General features: G+C 46.0%; 1 protein-coding gene across 3 annotated transcripts in view; it reads right to left on the bottom strand.

Moving 5' to 3' along the window:
* LOC111151868 (ubiquitin conjugating enzyme E2 H) overlaps positions 1–5,271 on the bottom strand; it is a 103,251-nt gene extending 97,980 nt beyond the window's left edge. For 2 of the 3 annotated variants that reach the window (XM_022510098.1, XM_022510099.1), the window contains exon 1: positions 4,806–5,271. In XM_022510098.1, coding sequence (XP_022365806.1) covers positions 4,806–4,858 — 53 coding nt within the window. In that variant the 5' untranslated portion in view covers positions 4,859–5,271. Of the gene's footprint in view, positions 1–3,757; positions 4,167–4,805 lie in introns of those variants that run through there. The other variant, XR_002640886.1, reaches the window with a different exon arrangement.
* Between the last annotated feature and the right edge of the window lie 7,563 nt (positions 5,272–12,834).

Here is a 12,834-nt window from a genome sequence, read left to right as displayed (position 1 = left end):
AACCCACTGAGCCACCCAGGCGCCCCAGGACTCTCCTGTTCTGAAGCTGTGAATGCTTACTCATGTAGGTTCCTGCTCAACAAAGTATCAGCATGTTATATTTGTCACCAAAATCTAGGCAGAAAAGACAAATTCAGAACACTGAGAGTTGCCAAAGCTTTAACTTCTAGCTTGAGGACCATAAAACGGTTCCACCTTCTATCTCATCATCTCACAAAAACAGAGGCCACAGGAAATAAAAGCAAAACACAGGTTCTCTCAATTGACACTGGAGCTAGTTAAAAGATTACAGAATTGTCTACACTTTGAGGACAAATTAAAGAGTAACAAAGACTACTGATTTGGGGATAGAATAACTACTGATTAACAACAAAATACCAAAGTTGATGTGAAAGACAAACAGCTATGTTTTTGTTTCCATTTTTTAACATCTATCTTTAAAATACTAGGAATACAGATCCCCATACGCCTGTCCCATTGCATAAAATTCACTTTTTAACCTTTCTACTCCTTGAAAAGTCAATTCTGAAAGTAAATACAAGTTATTCAAAAAGCTGCTACATAGAGAGTTGACCTACTATAAACAGCTTCTTCTTTTGATTTTTTTTTTAATTGTTTAACTAGTTACATAAGCATCATGACCACCCACACTGAAATTTTTCACTACTAAACCCCCAGCACCAGGCCTGGCATAAAGAGGGTGCTCAGATGTTTTATGGGGATGAACTTCTTATTGAAAACTTCTGAAACCCTAAGGCAGACACCCAGGATTCTCTAAGACTTCACTAACGCAGTTAATGAATTTAGTAGAGGTCAAATGCCCCTTTCTAGCACTCTTCAAGCTTTTGCAGGGAAAATTTACATTTCTACCATACTTTTTGAAACCCTGCGTGAGTCATGGAAGTACATTTAAAGTGGCAGCATACCCTATTTTAAGTTACTGCAACTCCCTCTGAAAAAGGGAAATCTTTGAAAACTCAGTATTACGAAATTCCAAAATCTCACCAATAACAAATACAGCATATGCCAAGTCCCCATTATTATCAGGTTCACTTTTCTGATTTAACCTTGAACATTTATTTCTTGTAATCTAAAATCAGGTTTTCCTCTTTCTACCCCTTGAAAATATACTTGATCCTGTAACACTACTCACAAGGCCTCCCAGCCCCTACTTCTTTTGTATATAAACACACTCCGGTCACACACTCCCATCAGCTGTTTGGTAGCTCCGCCCCTCCTCCTTTTCCGGGTAGTAACAGAGCAGCCAATGAGCTGTGAGGAGCTGTGCCTGAGGCCTTTTGCCTGCATATGCTTTTCCAAAACAAGCAGCTCCAGCCTTCAGCGGGGCCACTGGTTCGCAGATAAAAGGATCACCAGGCTGTGCAACAGGGTGAGACGAGTAACCCCCACCAACAAGGAAACCCGTGTAATCTGAGCTGTTTGTTCCTCCACCCAGGGAGAATTCAAACCGATATTCCTTTAGGGCAAATCACGCTTTAAGGTCACCAGAGTCCCAGTTCTCAGACAATCAAAATAATCAGAGATGGAAACCTCAACGCTTGCCAGGCTAGGAATGGCACAGTATAACCTGACTTTGAAAACAAATGGCCACACCACCATTCACAACCATTCCACAGGATTTGGGCAAACCAAGTTTTTTGACTGGGACACATTCCTACAGGGCCCAAAAGTCAGTACATCAGTCTCCAGGCTCCTGGAGAGCTTTGCACAACCCTCAGCAAAGGATCAGAACAGAAACAATGAATGAGTCAGAGTTTCAGAACATAATCGCCCAGCAGATTATTAAGTGCATCGGTGCAAAACACTCACTCCCTGCATAACTTGAGAGTCAGCTCTCCTCCTACCAACCCGTCACAAAAGAAATATCACCGACTCCCAACAACCACCACAGAGAGGGTCTCCAAAAGAACCTAGCGAGCTGGTGGAAAGCAGCGGCCAGTTAGTTACACATCCCCTTCTTTCCCTACCCCCACACCGCTACTTTCCTACTATATAGGTTCCCTGCCAAGCTGTAAATCGTGGTCGCATAATTACACTCAGGAGACATCCAAAAATGGGCTGAAACAGGAGACTGCAATGAAACCAGCTATCGGCCTCCAAACCAAAGAAATCGTCAAGGGGCACTGAGGGGCAAAAAGCAAGTACATTCCTTCAGACCTTCTCTACTTCCTCTCCACCATCTTTCATTTTCAACCCCCGGCCCTTTCACACAATTGTACTAATTTTAATAGTGGGCTGCAAAATTTTTCCTTCAATTTTTTGTTAAATATACCTTGCTCAAAAATTATTGGCTCCATTTGGGCCTACTAATAGGAATTCAACAGAGAAAAGAGGCCACAAAATCTCCCATCCCCACAACACACAGGCACACACAAAAGGAAATACAAAAATTTTAACTTCCAAACTGCGTGAGACCAGAAAATAACAAATACGAAACAAAGATAACCTCTGGCTTTTACGTCCTGAGACTGTTGTCCTTCTATCTCAGAAATCTATGATTTTAAAGGGCCTCTGCTTTCTTTTGTCAGAAAGGAGGAAGGTGGGGAAAGAACAGAAGGCCAATGCATCTTTGCCTTTCTTCATATTCTACTAAAAATAAGCTATGAAATAAGCCACTTAGGGGAAGAAAAAAGAGAAAGACACCCTGCTGTTCTTTGTCTGTTTTCCTCTCCCTCTCCACCCCCCACACCCCGACTCCTAAATGCGGTAATCATTCTAGATGCCACAACTACTAAATGAACAAAAGGCAGTGTATGGAAAAGGCATCAGGTCAAGTTAGGCCTCACCCTTTATCCTCAATCATCTAAAAATATGTATGTATATAATTTGAGACTCTGACATTGATCAAAAACAGCTGGAATACTCTCTCCACCTCCATCCCAATTAAACATTAGGTAGAAATTTGCATTAGGTGTGACAGTAACTCTCAATTCAGGATAAAAATAACTCAGATTCTGCCACCATGTCATTTCCTAGTTTCTAAACAAAAATAAAACCCGAAACTGCTTTGTGTAAAATGTACACACAACCATAGTTACAAGTTTTCCTGCAACCTTATGAAAAGCCAACATCACTGGCATCATTCACACATTTACAAAACTCAATCACAGTCACAAACAGCTCCTAAGAATCAATTTCACTTGTGCCTAGACATATTTGGAACATGTTTTTTATTATTTGCTCCTCTCTGTAATGCCTCCTCCCACCTCCCAAAAACTCTAAACTTCAAACCCTAAAACTTAGAAGTCTACTACTGTTCCTAATTTCTAGCTAAGTTTTCCTAAGGAGAAAAACACCTTATTCCTGAAAAGAGAAAAAAAAAAAAAATCTCTTGCCCAGGCTACTTCCCTCCCATCCCCCACTTCCAAACCAAATACAAAAACTACTTTTTTAAAACTTCGGAGAATTCCATAACTGAGTATTTAACAATAATCATCAACCTCTAAAAAGAAGAAAAACGTCCTATCAAAAACAGTACCAAATAAAAGGAAGAAAGAAGGAATTCACCTGAAGAATCTAGCCAAACAACTTGAGTTATATAAACAAAACCCTGCAACAGGGGAAATGGTGGGGGGATGGGGGTGAGGGAGAAAGAGAAGCAGGAGACAGGACTTTTTAACTGCGTTTCACACACCACCACTCCCCATCCCCGGTTCCCCTTCTCCCCAGGGATTAGCTGTTCAGAACACTGGACTCATTTCCTCTCCCACCCAGCCCCCCCAACGCTCTAAATTACCCCTCAAAAATTTTCTAGATTTGTCACAGGAACCTTCGCGAATTTCTCGAGCTGGTCATGCAATAATCAGTCTGGACTCCAACCAAAACCACGGCCTGAAGGGCCCTTATCAGTTACAGCTTTCCCACTGCTACCTCCTGAGTACATAAAGTTGCGGGGGGGCGGTGGAAATAAAGGATGTCACTTGGTAAAATCAGGGCAATTATTCCCCAAGAACCTTACCCTCACAGAGGGAGTTTGCTTAACTGGCCAGTATAAGGGCTATTTTGTCAAGGAGAGATCTTTCTCTCCCTCCCCCAGCTGTCATATCCACAATATGGAGGGTGGCTTGCTAGAGGGCCTGGGGGTCCTCACCGCATCCAACTATGGGTGGGACAGGCTTTGTCAGTGAAAACCAAAACAAAACAAAAAAAGCCGGTGGGGTTCTTTTAGGCACCAGAAAGCTTAACAAGAGTCTCTGATTTAAAACACTCAGAGCTCTTTATTACAACAGGGGGCACGGAGCAGACTACTCTTCCTAATATAGAAAGGAATTAGGGATAAAGGAGGTCACTTGAGTTACCCCAGTTCAAGAAGCATAGTGAAAGGAGGGAATGGAGGCATCTCAAGAAAGGAAGAAAGGCTTCACTCTCTGGAATTTCTATCAGGAGTCCCTAAATTCAGAGCGAGGGAACAGGAGAGACCCTGAGGTGGGCACGGTGGTCAAGAGAGGTGGATGGTCCTGCAAAAAAAAAAAAAAAAAAAAAAAAAAAAAGGCCGTCTTGGGAATCCAAACGTCGTGGAGGAAAGTCGCAGGCAATAAGGGTGCAGAAGAGGGAGGAACAACGCACATTTCGGGGTGCTGCAGATAAAGGGGGAGCTGAAAAGGCTCTAGGCTCCTGGGAGGTGCCAAGGAGCCGCCGTAGGCACTGGGGGGAGGGAGGCGAGGAAGGGAGCCTCGGACAGTGGCCGGGAGTGCCCCAGGGCCCCTGGCTGGGTTTCAGGGGTGCCCTGGGAATCATCACACCGCCCCCACTCACAGCCCGAATCCCCCCTCCACGAAGGATACAGCTTGACCACGTCCGTGTCCATCCGCCTCTTGCCCGGACTGGGGGATGACATGGTGTCGCCGCTGCCTCCCCGTCGCCTGCGCCGCCGCCTCTCTCCTTTCCTCGGCCCGTCTATCACGGGCCCCGGGCCCCGGCTCTGAGGAGCCCGCGGCCGCGCCGGCTCCTCGGGGGAGGTGGCAACACCCCCGCGGTCCTGTCCGGTCCCGTCAGCCGCCGCCGCCGCCCCCCGCACGGGGGAACACCGGGCACTGTCCGGCCGAGTGGGGGTGGGGACCCCGCGGCGCCCGGCTCGGGCTGCCCCTTTCCGGCTGTGGGTTCCTCCGCGGCCTGGCCCCGGCGCTAGTGTGCGCCACGCGTCGCTCCCTCCTGCCTGCTCTAGCTCGCTCGTCTGCTCGCCCGCTCACCCTCTCGCCGACTCCCTAGCAGCCTCCACGACAAGCGGACGACTCCTGCTCACTCGGCCTCTCAACCCCAGCCTCGCTCTGGGCGCCGTGACGTCACCTCTGTGACGTCATCGGCGGGGCGGTCCCAGCTGGCGAAGGGGGTGGGGCGCCGCAGTGGCGGCGTGGCCTTTCCCGGGTGATTCTGGGAGATGTAGTTCCTCTTTCTCTTGCCCTCCCAGCCCTGTGCCCCCTCCCCCAACTCCTTCCGCACACTTAATCGCTCAACTGCCAGTGTCGTTATCATCATCATAAACGATAATAGTAAATAATGGCAATATTACATTTGTGTGTTTTGGGGTAATGAACCACCTTCTCATATACACTGTGAAAAATGCTGTTTATTTGATTTGAGGTGGCAATTACTAGGATAGGCACCAAAATCAGAAAATTCCCACAGGAGCGGGTTCCCTGCACCCTGACCCCTCCTTGGATGGAGAGAATTGTTTGCAGCGATAGTAGACTATAGCAAGGCTTCCTCAGAGCTTGCAAACCAGTATTCATCACCCTCCATATATAGAGAGGCCCACTATATCAAGGATTAGACTTGAAGCAGCAAGTTGGCAAGACCAGAAATAATTTGGTACTAGCATCCTTACCCCACAGAGTATGAGGTAATTTCACAAAGCGAATGACTGATAGAAGCAGAAACACCCCAAATATGCTGTAGTTCAAAGGACAAAGATTGTTCTGTCCTCCACACTCCTGTACCAATGCTATATACTCCATCATTAATTCCATAAACATTTATTGAGCACCTACTGTGTGTGAATCACTCTGCTGGACATGAGGATATCGTGGTGAACTAAGACTTTAAATTTACACAGTCCTTTCAATATGGTCTGTGGATCTAAAGTGTCAGCATCACCTGGGAACTGGTTAAAAATGCAGGCCAGAGCTTCACCACAGACCTACTGCATTAGAATCTGCAATTTAACAAGATCCCGGGGTGGTTCTTATGTGCAGTGAAGTTTGAGAGTCACTGCTCTACAAAGCACTCCATAAGAAGTGGTATGAGACCCAAGAGTCAACCAGGCAAAGGGCGCAAGAAAGAGTGATCTAGACATCTCCTGATGTTTATATCACATTTTTGCTGTCAAAATTTTTATCTGTTTCCTCTTTCCTATGAATACACTTGTGCTTTGTCAGACCATGTGCTGTGAGATGGGTCCCTTTGTATTAACCCCCCACCCGCCTCGACACACACCTGGGGCAGCAGCAATCAACTAAGATTGAGGATTCTTTACTCCTACCATTCCATCCCTCCAAAGGACTAGTCATTTGTGCCTGTGTTTAATATACATAAACTAAAATTTGCCATTTCAACCATTTTAAGTGCACAATTCAGTGTATTCAATACATTCACAATGTTGTACAACCATCACTACTCTCCCTTTCAAGAACTTTTTCATCATCCCAAGCAGAAACTCCATACCCTTTAGACAATAATTCCTCAATCATTCTCCACCTGCTCCCCAAGCCCCTGATAACCTCTACTCCACTTTATGAAAAAGACGATTTTTTTTTAAAGATTTTATGTATTTATTTGACAGAGAGATCACAAGTAGGCAGAGCGGCAGGCAGAGAGAGAGAGGGGGAAGTAGGCTCCCCGCTGAGCAGAGAGCCTGATGCGGGGCTCGATACCAGGACCCTGAGATCATGACCCAAGCCGAAGGCAGAGGCTTAACCCACTGAGCCACCCAGGTGCCCCTATGAAAAAGGCTATTTTAACTGCTCCTAAAAGGGGTACATTGGTCTTTCCTACTGCACATAGCAATTCTGTTAGAAGGAAGACCCGAGGAGATTTCTAAACCCTTTTATGTGACCACTTTGTTCAAGGGAGATCAGGATGGAGCAGAAAATTGTTCTTGACTGTCTCCTCTAGGCTCTCCAGGCTCCTGTTGCTATTACCTCCTCTGCTCCTCACTCTCCTTCACCTGAGTAACCCCATTCGAGTGTTAAGACAATGATGCTCAACCTTCGGTGTGCTTCAGTATCATCTGGGGAGCTTGTTAAGTTCACAAAGGTCCAGGGACCCCGCCACTGGGGATTTTGATTCAGAAGGTCTGGGGCAAGGCTTGGATGTCCACGTCTTTAACAAGTTCCCCAGATGATTCTGATGTAGGTCAAAATTTGAGAACCACTGTGTGAAGATGCCAATAGGCCTCAGCACTTTCCAAATGCCTGCCTGACCTCTCCAGGTGAGTCTTCTGTTTTCATAATATCCTGTGCAAATAAGGATGTTTCCTCCCCACGTGAGAGCAAGGTGGCAGGCTCAGAGGACCCAAAGGTGTTTCCAGAACAGAAAGAACAGTTCAAGGATGGGTCTCGAGAAAAAAGGGAATAGGGAGGATCTAGAAATGATCCCTGGTGGGCTTTAATTTTTACAGATGCTATGCTGCTGTGATCTAAGCTCTAAGCAAAAATAACCAGAGAGGTGTTTAGAGAAACTTGTTCCAGACAACACTGGAGAAGGTGGGGCTGTTATACCTAGAAATGCAATGGAGATTTAGCCCTCTGAGACGTCACTGAAAAGCAATCACCTAGAGAAGAGTTATTGTCTAGAAAGGATCTTAGCTCTGGGTTACTCAGGACAAACCTGCCCTTCCCCAGCCCTTAATTATGCCTCAGCTAATTGCAGATATCCTCCCAGAGCCTCAGTGTTCTCATCTGTAAAATGTGACCCATAATGCCCTACCCACTTGAGTGGGTTGATGGAATAAATGGAAAGGATGAATGTGAAAGCCCCTCATAAACTATAAATTGCTTTTAATAAAGGTAACATGAAGTGTTGATTACAAGATGCAATATATTATTGGTGGTGGTATTATTATTTTATTATTAATCTCAAACTCCCATTTACCCACTTCTTATGCACTCTCTATCATTTAAGGAGAAAGGTCTTCAGGTGGGGTTTTTGTATTTTTTTTTAAGATGTCATAGTGTCAATTCTTTCTCTTTGTGGTTAAAGTATGTTCACGTTTTTATGACACTCCTGTTCTCTCTGGGCACTTTGCCATTTGCTCCTTCGTAAATCCATTTCCTCTAATCTGACTTGGTCCCCTCTCCTCCACTGCAAGCCCTCCCCTCCCCTTCCCAGAGCCTCAGGAGATTCCTGAATCTGCCCTTGACCAGGTAGTTTCAAAAGGTGACTTCGAAGTGGTGCCAAATGACAGTCTTTGTTTGACTTCTTTTTTTTTTTGGCTTACAAAACCTGGAGCTCCTCTCGAACAATGTTAAGTTTGAGCCCACCTTTTTTTTTTTTTTTAACTCACCTTTTTTATCCAAAGTTTTAGCCATTCAGAAGGTCAATAATTTACTCTAAGACAACACTGGAGCCTGGGAGTGTCTGTTTATATGTGTGCACACACATGGCAATGTACTGGAATGAACCATGTTTTTCCTTATCAGGTACAACCAGGGTGCTGTGAGGGAACAGCTGTCCAGTCGGCCTGAGTCACCAGTGTTGCAATCTGGGAAATGTATTCGGGCCTGTTTATCTCTCCCCAGGGCAAGGCCGGGCTTGACCAATGGATCCTCCGATCTCAGAAGCTGCTTCCCAAAGGCAAGCAAACAAGTTGGGAAAGAATATAATGCTTTGGGCAAGACACTAAGAGGGAGCAAGAGGAAAGCCATCCTGTGATGGAGTGAGTGGAAGACCCCCACCCAAACAGCCTAAATAGCGTAAAAGTCGCCCTCCCTCTGAAGGTACCTGTTTCACACAGGAGCTCTAAAGCCAAAATGAATTTATCACCGTCCCCGCCAAAGGCCAAGATCCCTCAAATAAGGCCTCCTGATTCCATTTTCTATCAGGGAAATAGGTTCCTTTTCTTTCTTTCTTTCTTTCTTTTTTTTTTTTTTTTTTAAGATTTTTATTTATTTATTTGACAGAAAGAGACACAGTGAGAGCGGGAACACAAGCAGGAGGAGTGGGAGAGGGAGAAGCAGGCTTCCCGCCGAGCAGGGAGCCCAACGAGGGGCTCAAGCCCAGGAACCTGGGATCATGACCAGAGCCAAAGACAGACACTTCACAACCGAGCCGCCCAGGTGCCCTGAAATAGTTCGTTTCAAGCTCTCACTCTCAGCATCTGAGATCACAAGTCCAGACCCCTCTAGTAGCCAACTAACAGCAGTTTCCTTGCTGCTATGGAAATAAAGGCTGAAAAGAACACCTCAAGGGGTGCTTGACTGGCTCAGTCTCTTGATCTCGGGATTGTGAGTTCGAGCCCCATACTGGGTGTAGAGACTACTTAAGAAGAAGGAAAGAAAGAAATGTAATCATTTCAAGCCATCTCTGTGTAACCCTGTTACAATCTGTCCCCACAGAGGTAGTAGGGGGAGCTCAGGAACATGCAGGTCAGACGCAGCAAGGACAGAAGGATTTCATCTCCCACCCAGGTTGTTTTACTTGCTACCTGTCCTCCTTGGACAAACAGGAAGCCCCCCAAAGCGGCATGATTCAGAGAGAGCATGGAACTTAGAGACAGACAACCCTTTCCAGTCATTTGGGCAAGGAACCTAACCTTTGTGTTTCAGTCTACTCATCTGTAAAATGTAGAGTACTCTCATACCTTTCCTAGATCAAATAGAAGAGATGTTGCATCCTCCGAAGTGCCAGTCATATATAAGATATTATCATGCCCCTCCCCCATACATACACACAAACACCCACACACCCCAGTGCCAAGGCTCAAGGAGGGAGCAAGATTGGAAATGATCCACTGCTCCATGGGGGTGGGGGAGCGCTCACCTGGGCCAGCTGCCCTGCGGGGAGCCTTTGTTTTGCCAGCTATAGCCTCCTGCCCTTCCTTAACTCCCTGATCTGGAAACGCTGGAGGCCCCAGACTCAGTCCTAGTCTCTGTCCTTCTTTATCCACATTTAATCCCTGGAGGACCTCATCCAGTCTCAGTTTAAATTTCCAAGCATGATCTGACTCCCCAGTGTACGTTTTTTTCTTTCTTTCTTTTTTTTTTTAAGATTTTATTTATTTATTTGACAGACAGAGATCACAAGTAGGCAGGGAAGCAGGCAGAGAGAGGGGGAAGCAGGCTCCCTGCTGAGCAGAGACCCTAATGCCGGCTCAATCCCAGGACCCTGAGATGATGAACTGAGCCGAAGGCAGAGGCTTAACTCACTGAGCCACCCAGGCGCCCCCCAGTGTATGTTTCTGATTGGAGCCTTGCCCCTGAACTCCAGACACATATACACAGTTACCTCTTTGCTATCTGCTCAAGTCCCAGAATAAACTTCTGACACCATCCCCACCTCTTTCTCATATAGTTTTCCCCAGTCCATGAATGGCAGACATTAAGTTGAAATATAAGAAACTGTCATTTCTGGGGGCGCCTGGGTGGCTCAGTGGGTTAAAGCCTCTGCCTTCGGCTCAGGTCATGATCCCAGGGTCCTGGGATCGAGCCCCACATCGGGCTCTCTGCTCTGCAGGGAGCCTGCTTCCTCCTCTCTCTCTCTCTGCCTGCCTCTCTGCCTACTTGTGATCTCTGTTGTCAAATAAATAAATAAAATCTTTAAAAAAAAAAAAAAAGAAAGAAACTGTCATTTCTGAAGTTAAGAACGGTCAAATATTGGCCACTTCATTTGGTTCAACCTAATGCATCCTGCCAGTTGCTCAGGTCAGAGTTGGGGCTACCATTCCCGACCCCTCTCTTTCTCTAACACCCTACATCCAATCTACCTGAAAATCCTGTTGGCTCTACCATGAAATATATCCAGAATCTTTTTTCCCACCGTCTCTACCAAGCCATCATCATTACTATAATCGTTTCCCAGCTGACCTCCTCTCTTCAACCTCCAAATTCATTCATATAGAAGCCAGTGATCCTTTTAAACCACAAATCAGTTCTTGTCTTCTCACTCCTGTTTCACTCTGTGTCAAAGACAAAGCCATCACAGGCTTCCCAGGCCTTACATGAGCTGGCCCTACCCTTTTCCTTCACTTCTGTCTAGCCACAATGACGTTCTTGCTGTTCCTCAAACACATCCCACATGTTCCTGCCCCAGAGCCTTTGCACTTGCCACTCTTCCAATCAAAAACAGTCTCCACTTAGATAAATACATGGCTTACTGCCTCGTCACCTTTAGGTCTCTACAGAAATGTCACCTTCTCTGCAGAGCATTCCCTGAGCACCCCATTTCAAACTGCAGTCCCAACTCCATCCCAGTACATTTCTCCTTCTCTGTTTAGCTTTTCTCCCTAGGACTTACAACATCTCACGTGCCACATACTGTAGTTTACTTAGCTCTCTGTGTATCTTCTCTCCCCACCAGAATGTAAGCTCTGTGAAGACAAGGATTTTGTCTGTTGCACTTACTGCTCTGTGGCCAACGCCTACAAGAGCATGTGGTACACAGTAAATGTTCAAATACTGAATGAATAAAAGGAAAAAGGGAAGGCTCTAGCTGAGAAGGCAACAAAACCTTAACAGCTTAGAGCAGTTCATTGGAAGCTCACAAAGTTAGTTCCTTTTTTTTTTTAGATTTTATTTATTGATTTGAGAGAAAGAGAAAACAGATGAGGGGGAGGGGCAGAGGAGAGGGAGTAGCAGGTTCCCCTCTCAGCAAGCCCAGTGCGGGGCTTGATCCCAAGACCCTGAGATCTTGCCAAAGGTAGGCACTTGACCAACTGAGACACCCAGGTGCCCCACAAAGTTAGTTTTTCCTAATGGTCTCTGAAGAGTCTCAGGAAACACTATATACTGAGCACCTCCTCTGTGCCAGGCACGGTGCCAAGGTATGTTACTTAGGACCCAACAACCTGGCAGGACTGATGTTATTTGCCTATGAAATACCTCAGGCTCCAGGAAGTTATGTAATTTGCTTAAGGTCACTTAGCCAGTAAATGGCAGCATCAGGATTCAAGTCCAGGTCCTCAACTTCAAAGCCCATGCCATTTGCAGTCAGCTGTGCCACCCTGTTAGTGAATTCAAATGAAAAATGTAATTTGTTGACACTGAATTCATTCCTTTGAAGGCCCAACCCAAATTTCACCTCCTTTCTGACCAGAAGACTTCCAGGCTAAATGAATAAATTAACTAACTAACTAACTTCCAGGCCATTCTAAACCAAATGAATGTTCCTCTGAAAAGAAAAAGTCTCAGGTGTTCCCCATTTCAGCAGATGGCACTAATATTCAACTGTCCTGTTCCTCACCCTCACACCCAGTCCATGAGCAAACTCCCCAAGAGCTCACCTCCACGTGTCTGCCAAACCCTACTCCTTCTCCTTGTGTCTGTCCCCTCATCTGAAATACCACCCTCCCTGCAATAAATCAATTTATTGGCCACTCGTAGCCCCCATGACCCTCACCCTCACATCCCTGTCTGTTCTCCACCCAGGAGCCAGACAGCTGGGTTTTTGTTTTTATTTTTTAATATTTTATTTATTTGACAGAGAGAAAGAAAGACCACAAGTAGTCAGAGAAGCAGGCAGAGGGGGAGGAGGAAGCAGGCTCCCCACTGAGCAGAGAGCCCAATGAGGGGCTCCATCCCAGGACCCTGGGGTCATGACCTGAGCCAAAGGAAGAGGCTTAATCCACTGAGCCACCCAGGCACCCCCAGACAGGTGTTTTAA

Source organism: Enhydra lutris, unplaced genomic scaffold, assembly GCF_002288905.1.
Source record: "Enhydra lutris kenyoni isolate GAN:26980312 unplaced genomic scaffold, ASM228890v2 scaffoldscaffold27, whole genome shotgun sequence".
NCBI lineage: Eukaryota > Metazoa > Chordata > Mammalia > Carnivora > Mustelidae > Enhydra > Enhydra lutris.
Note: the sequence above shows the minus strand (reverse complement) of the source record. Positions and strands in the feature narration are given on the sequence as shown.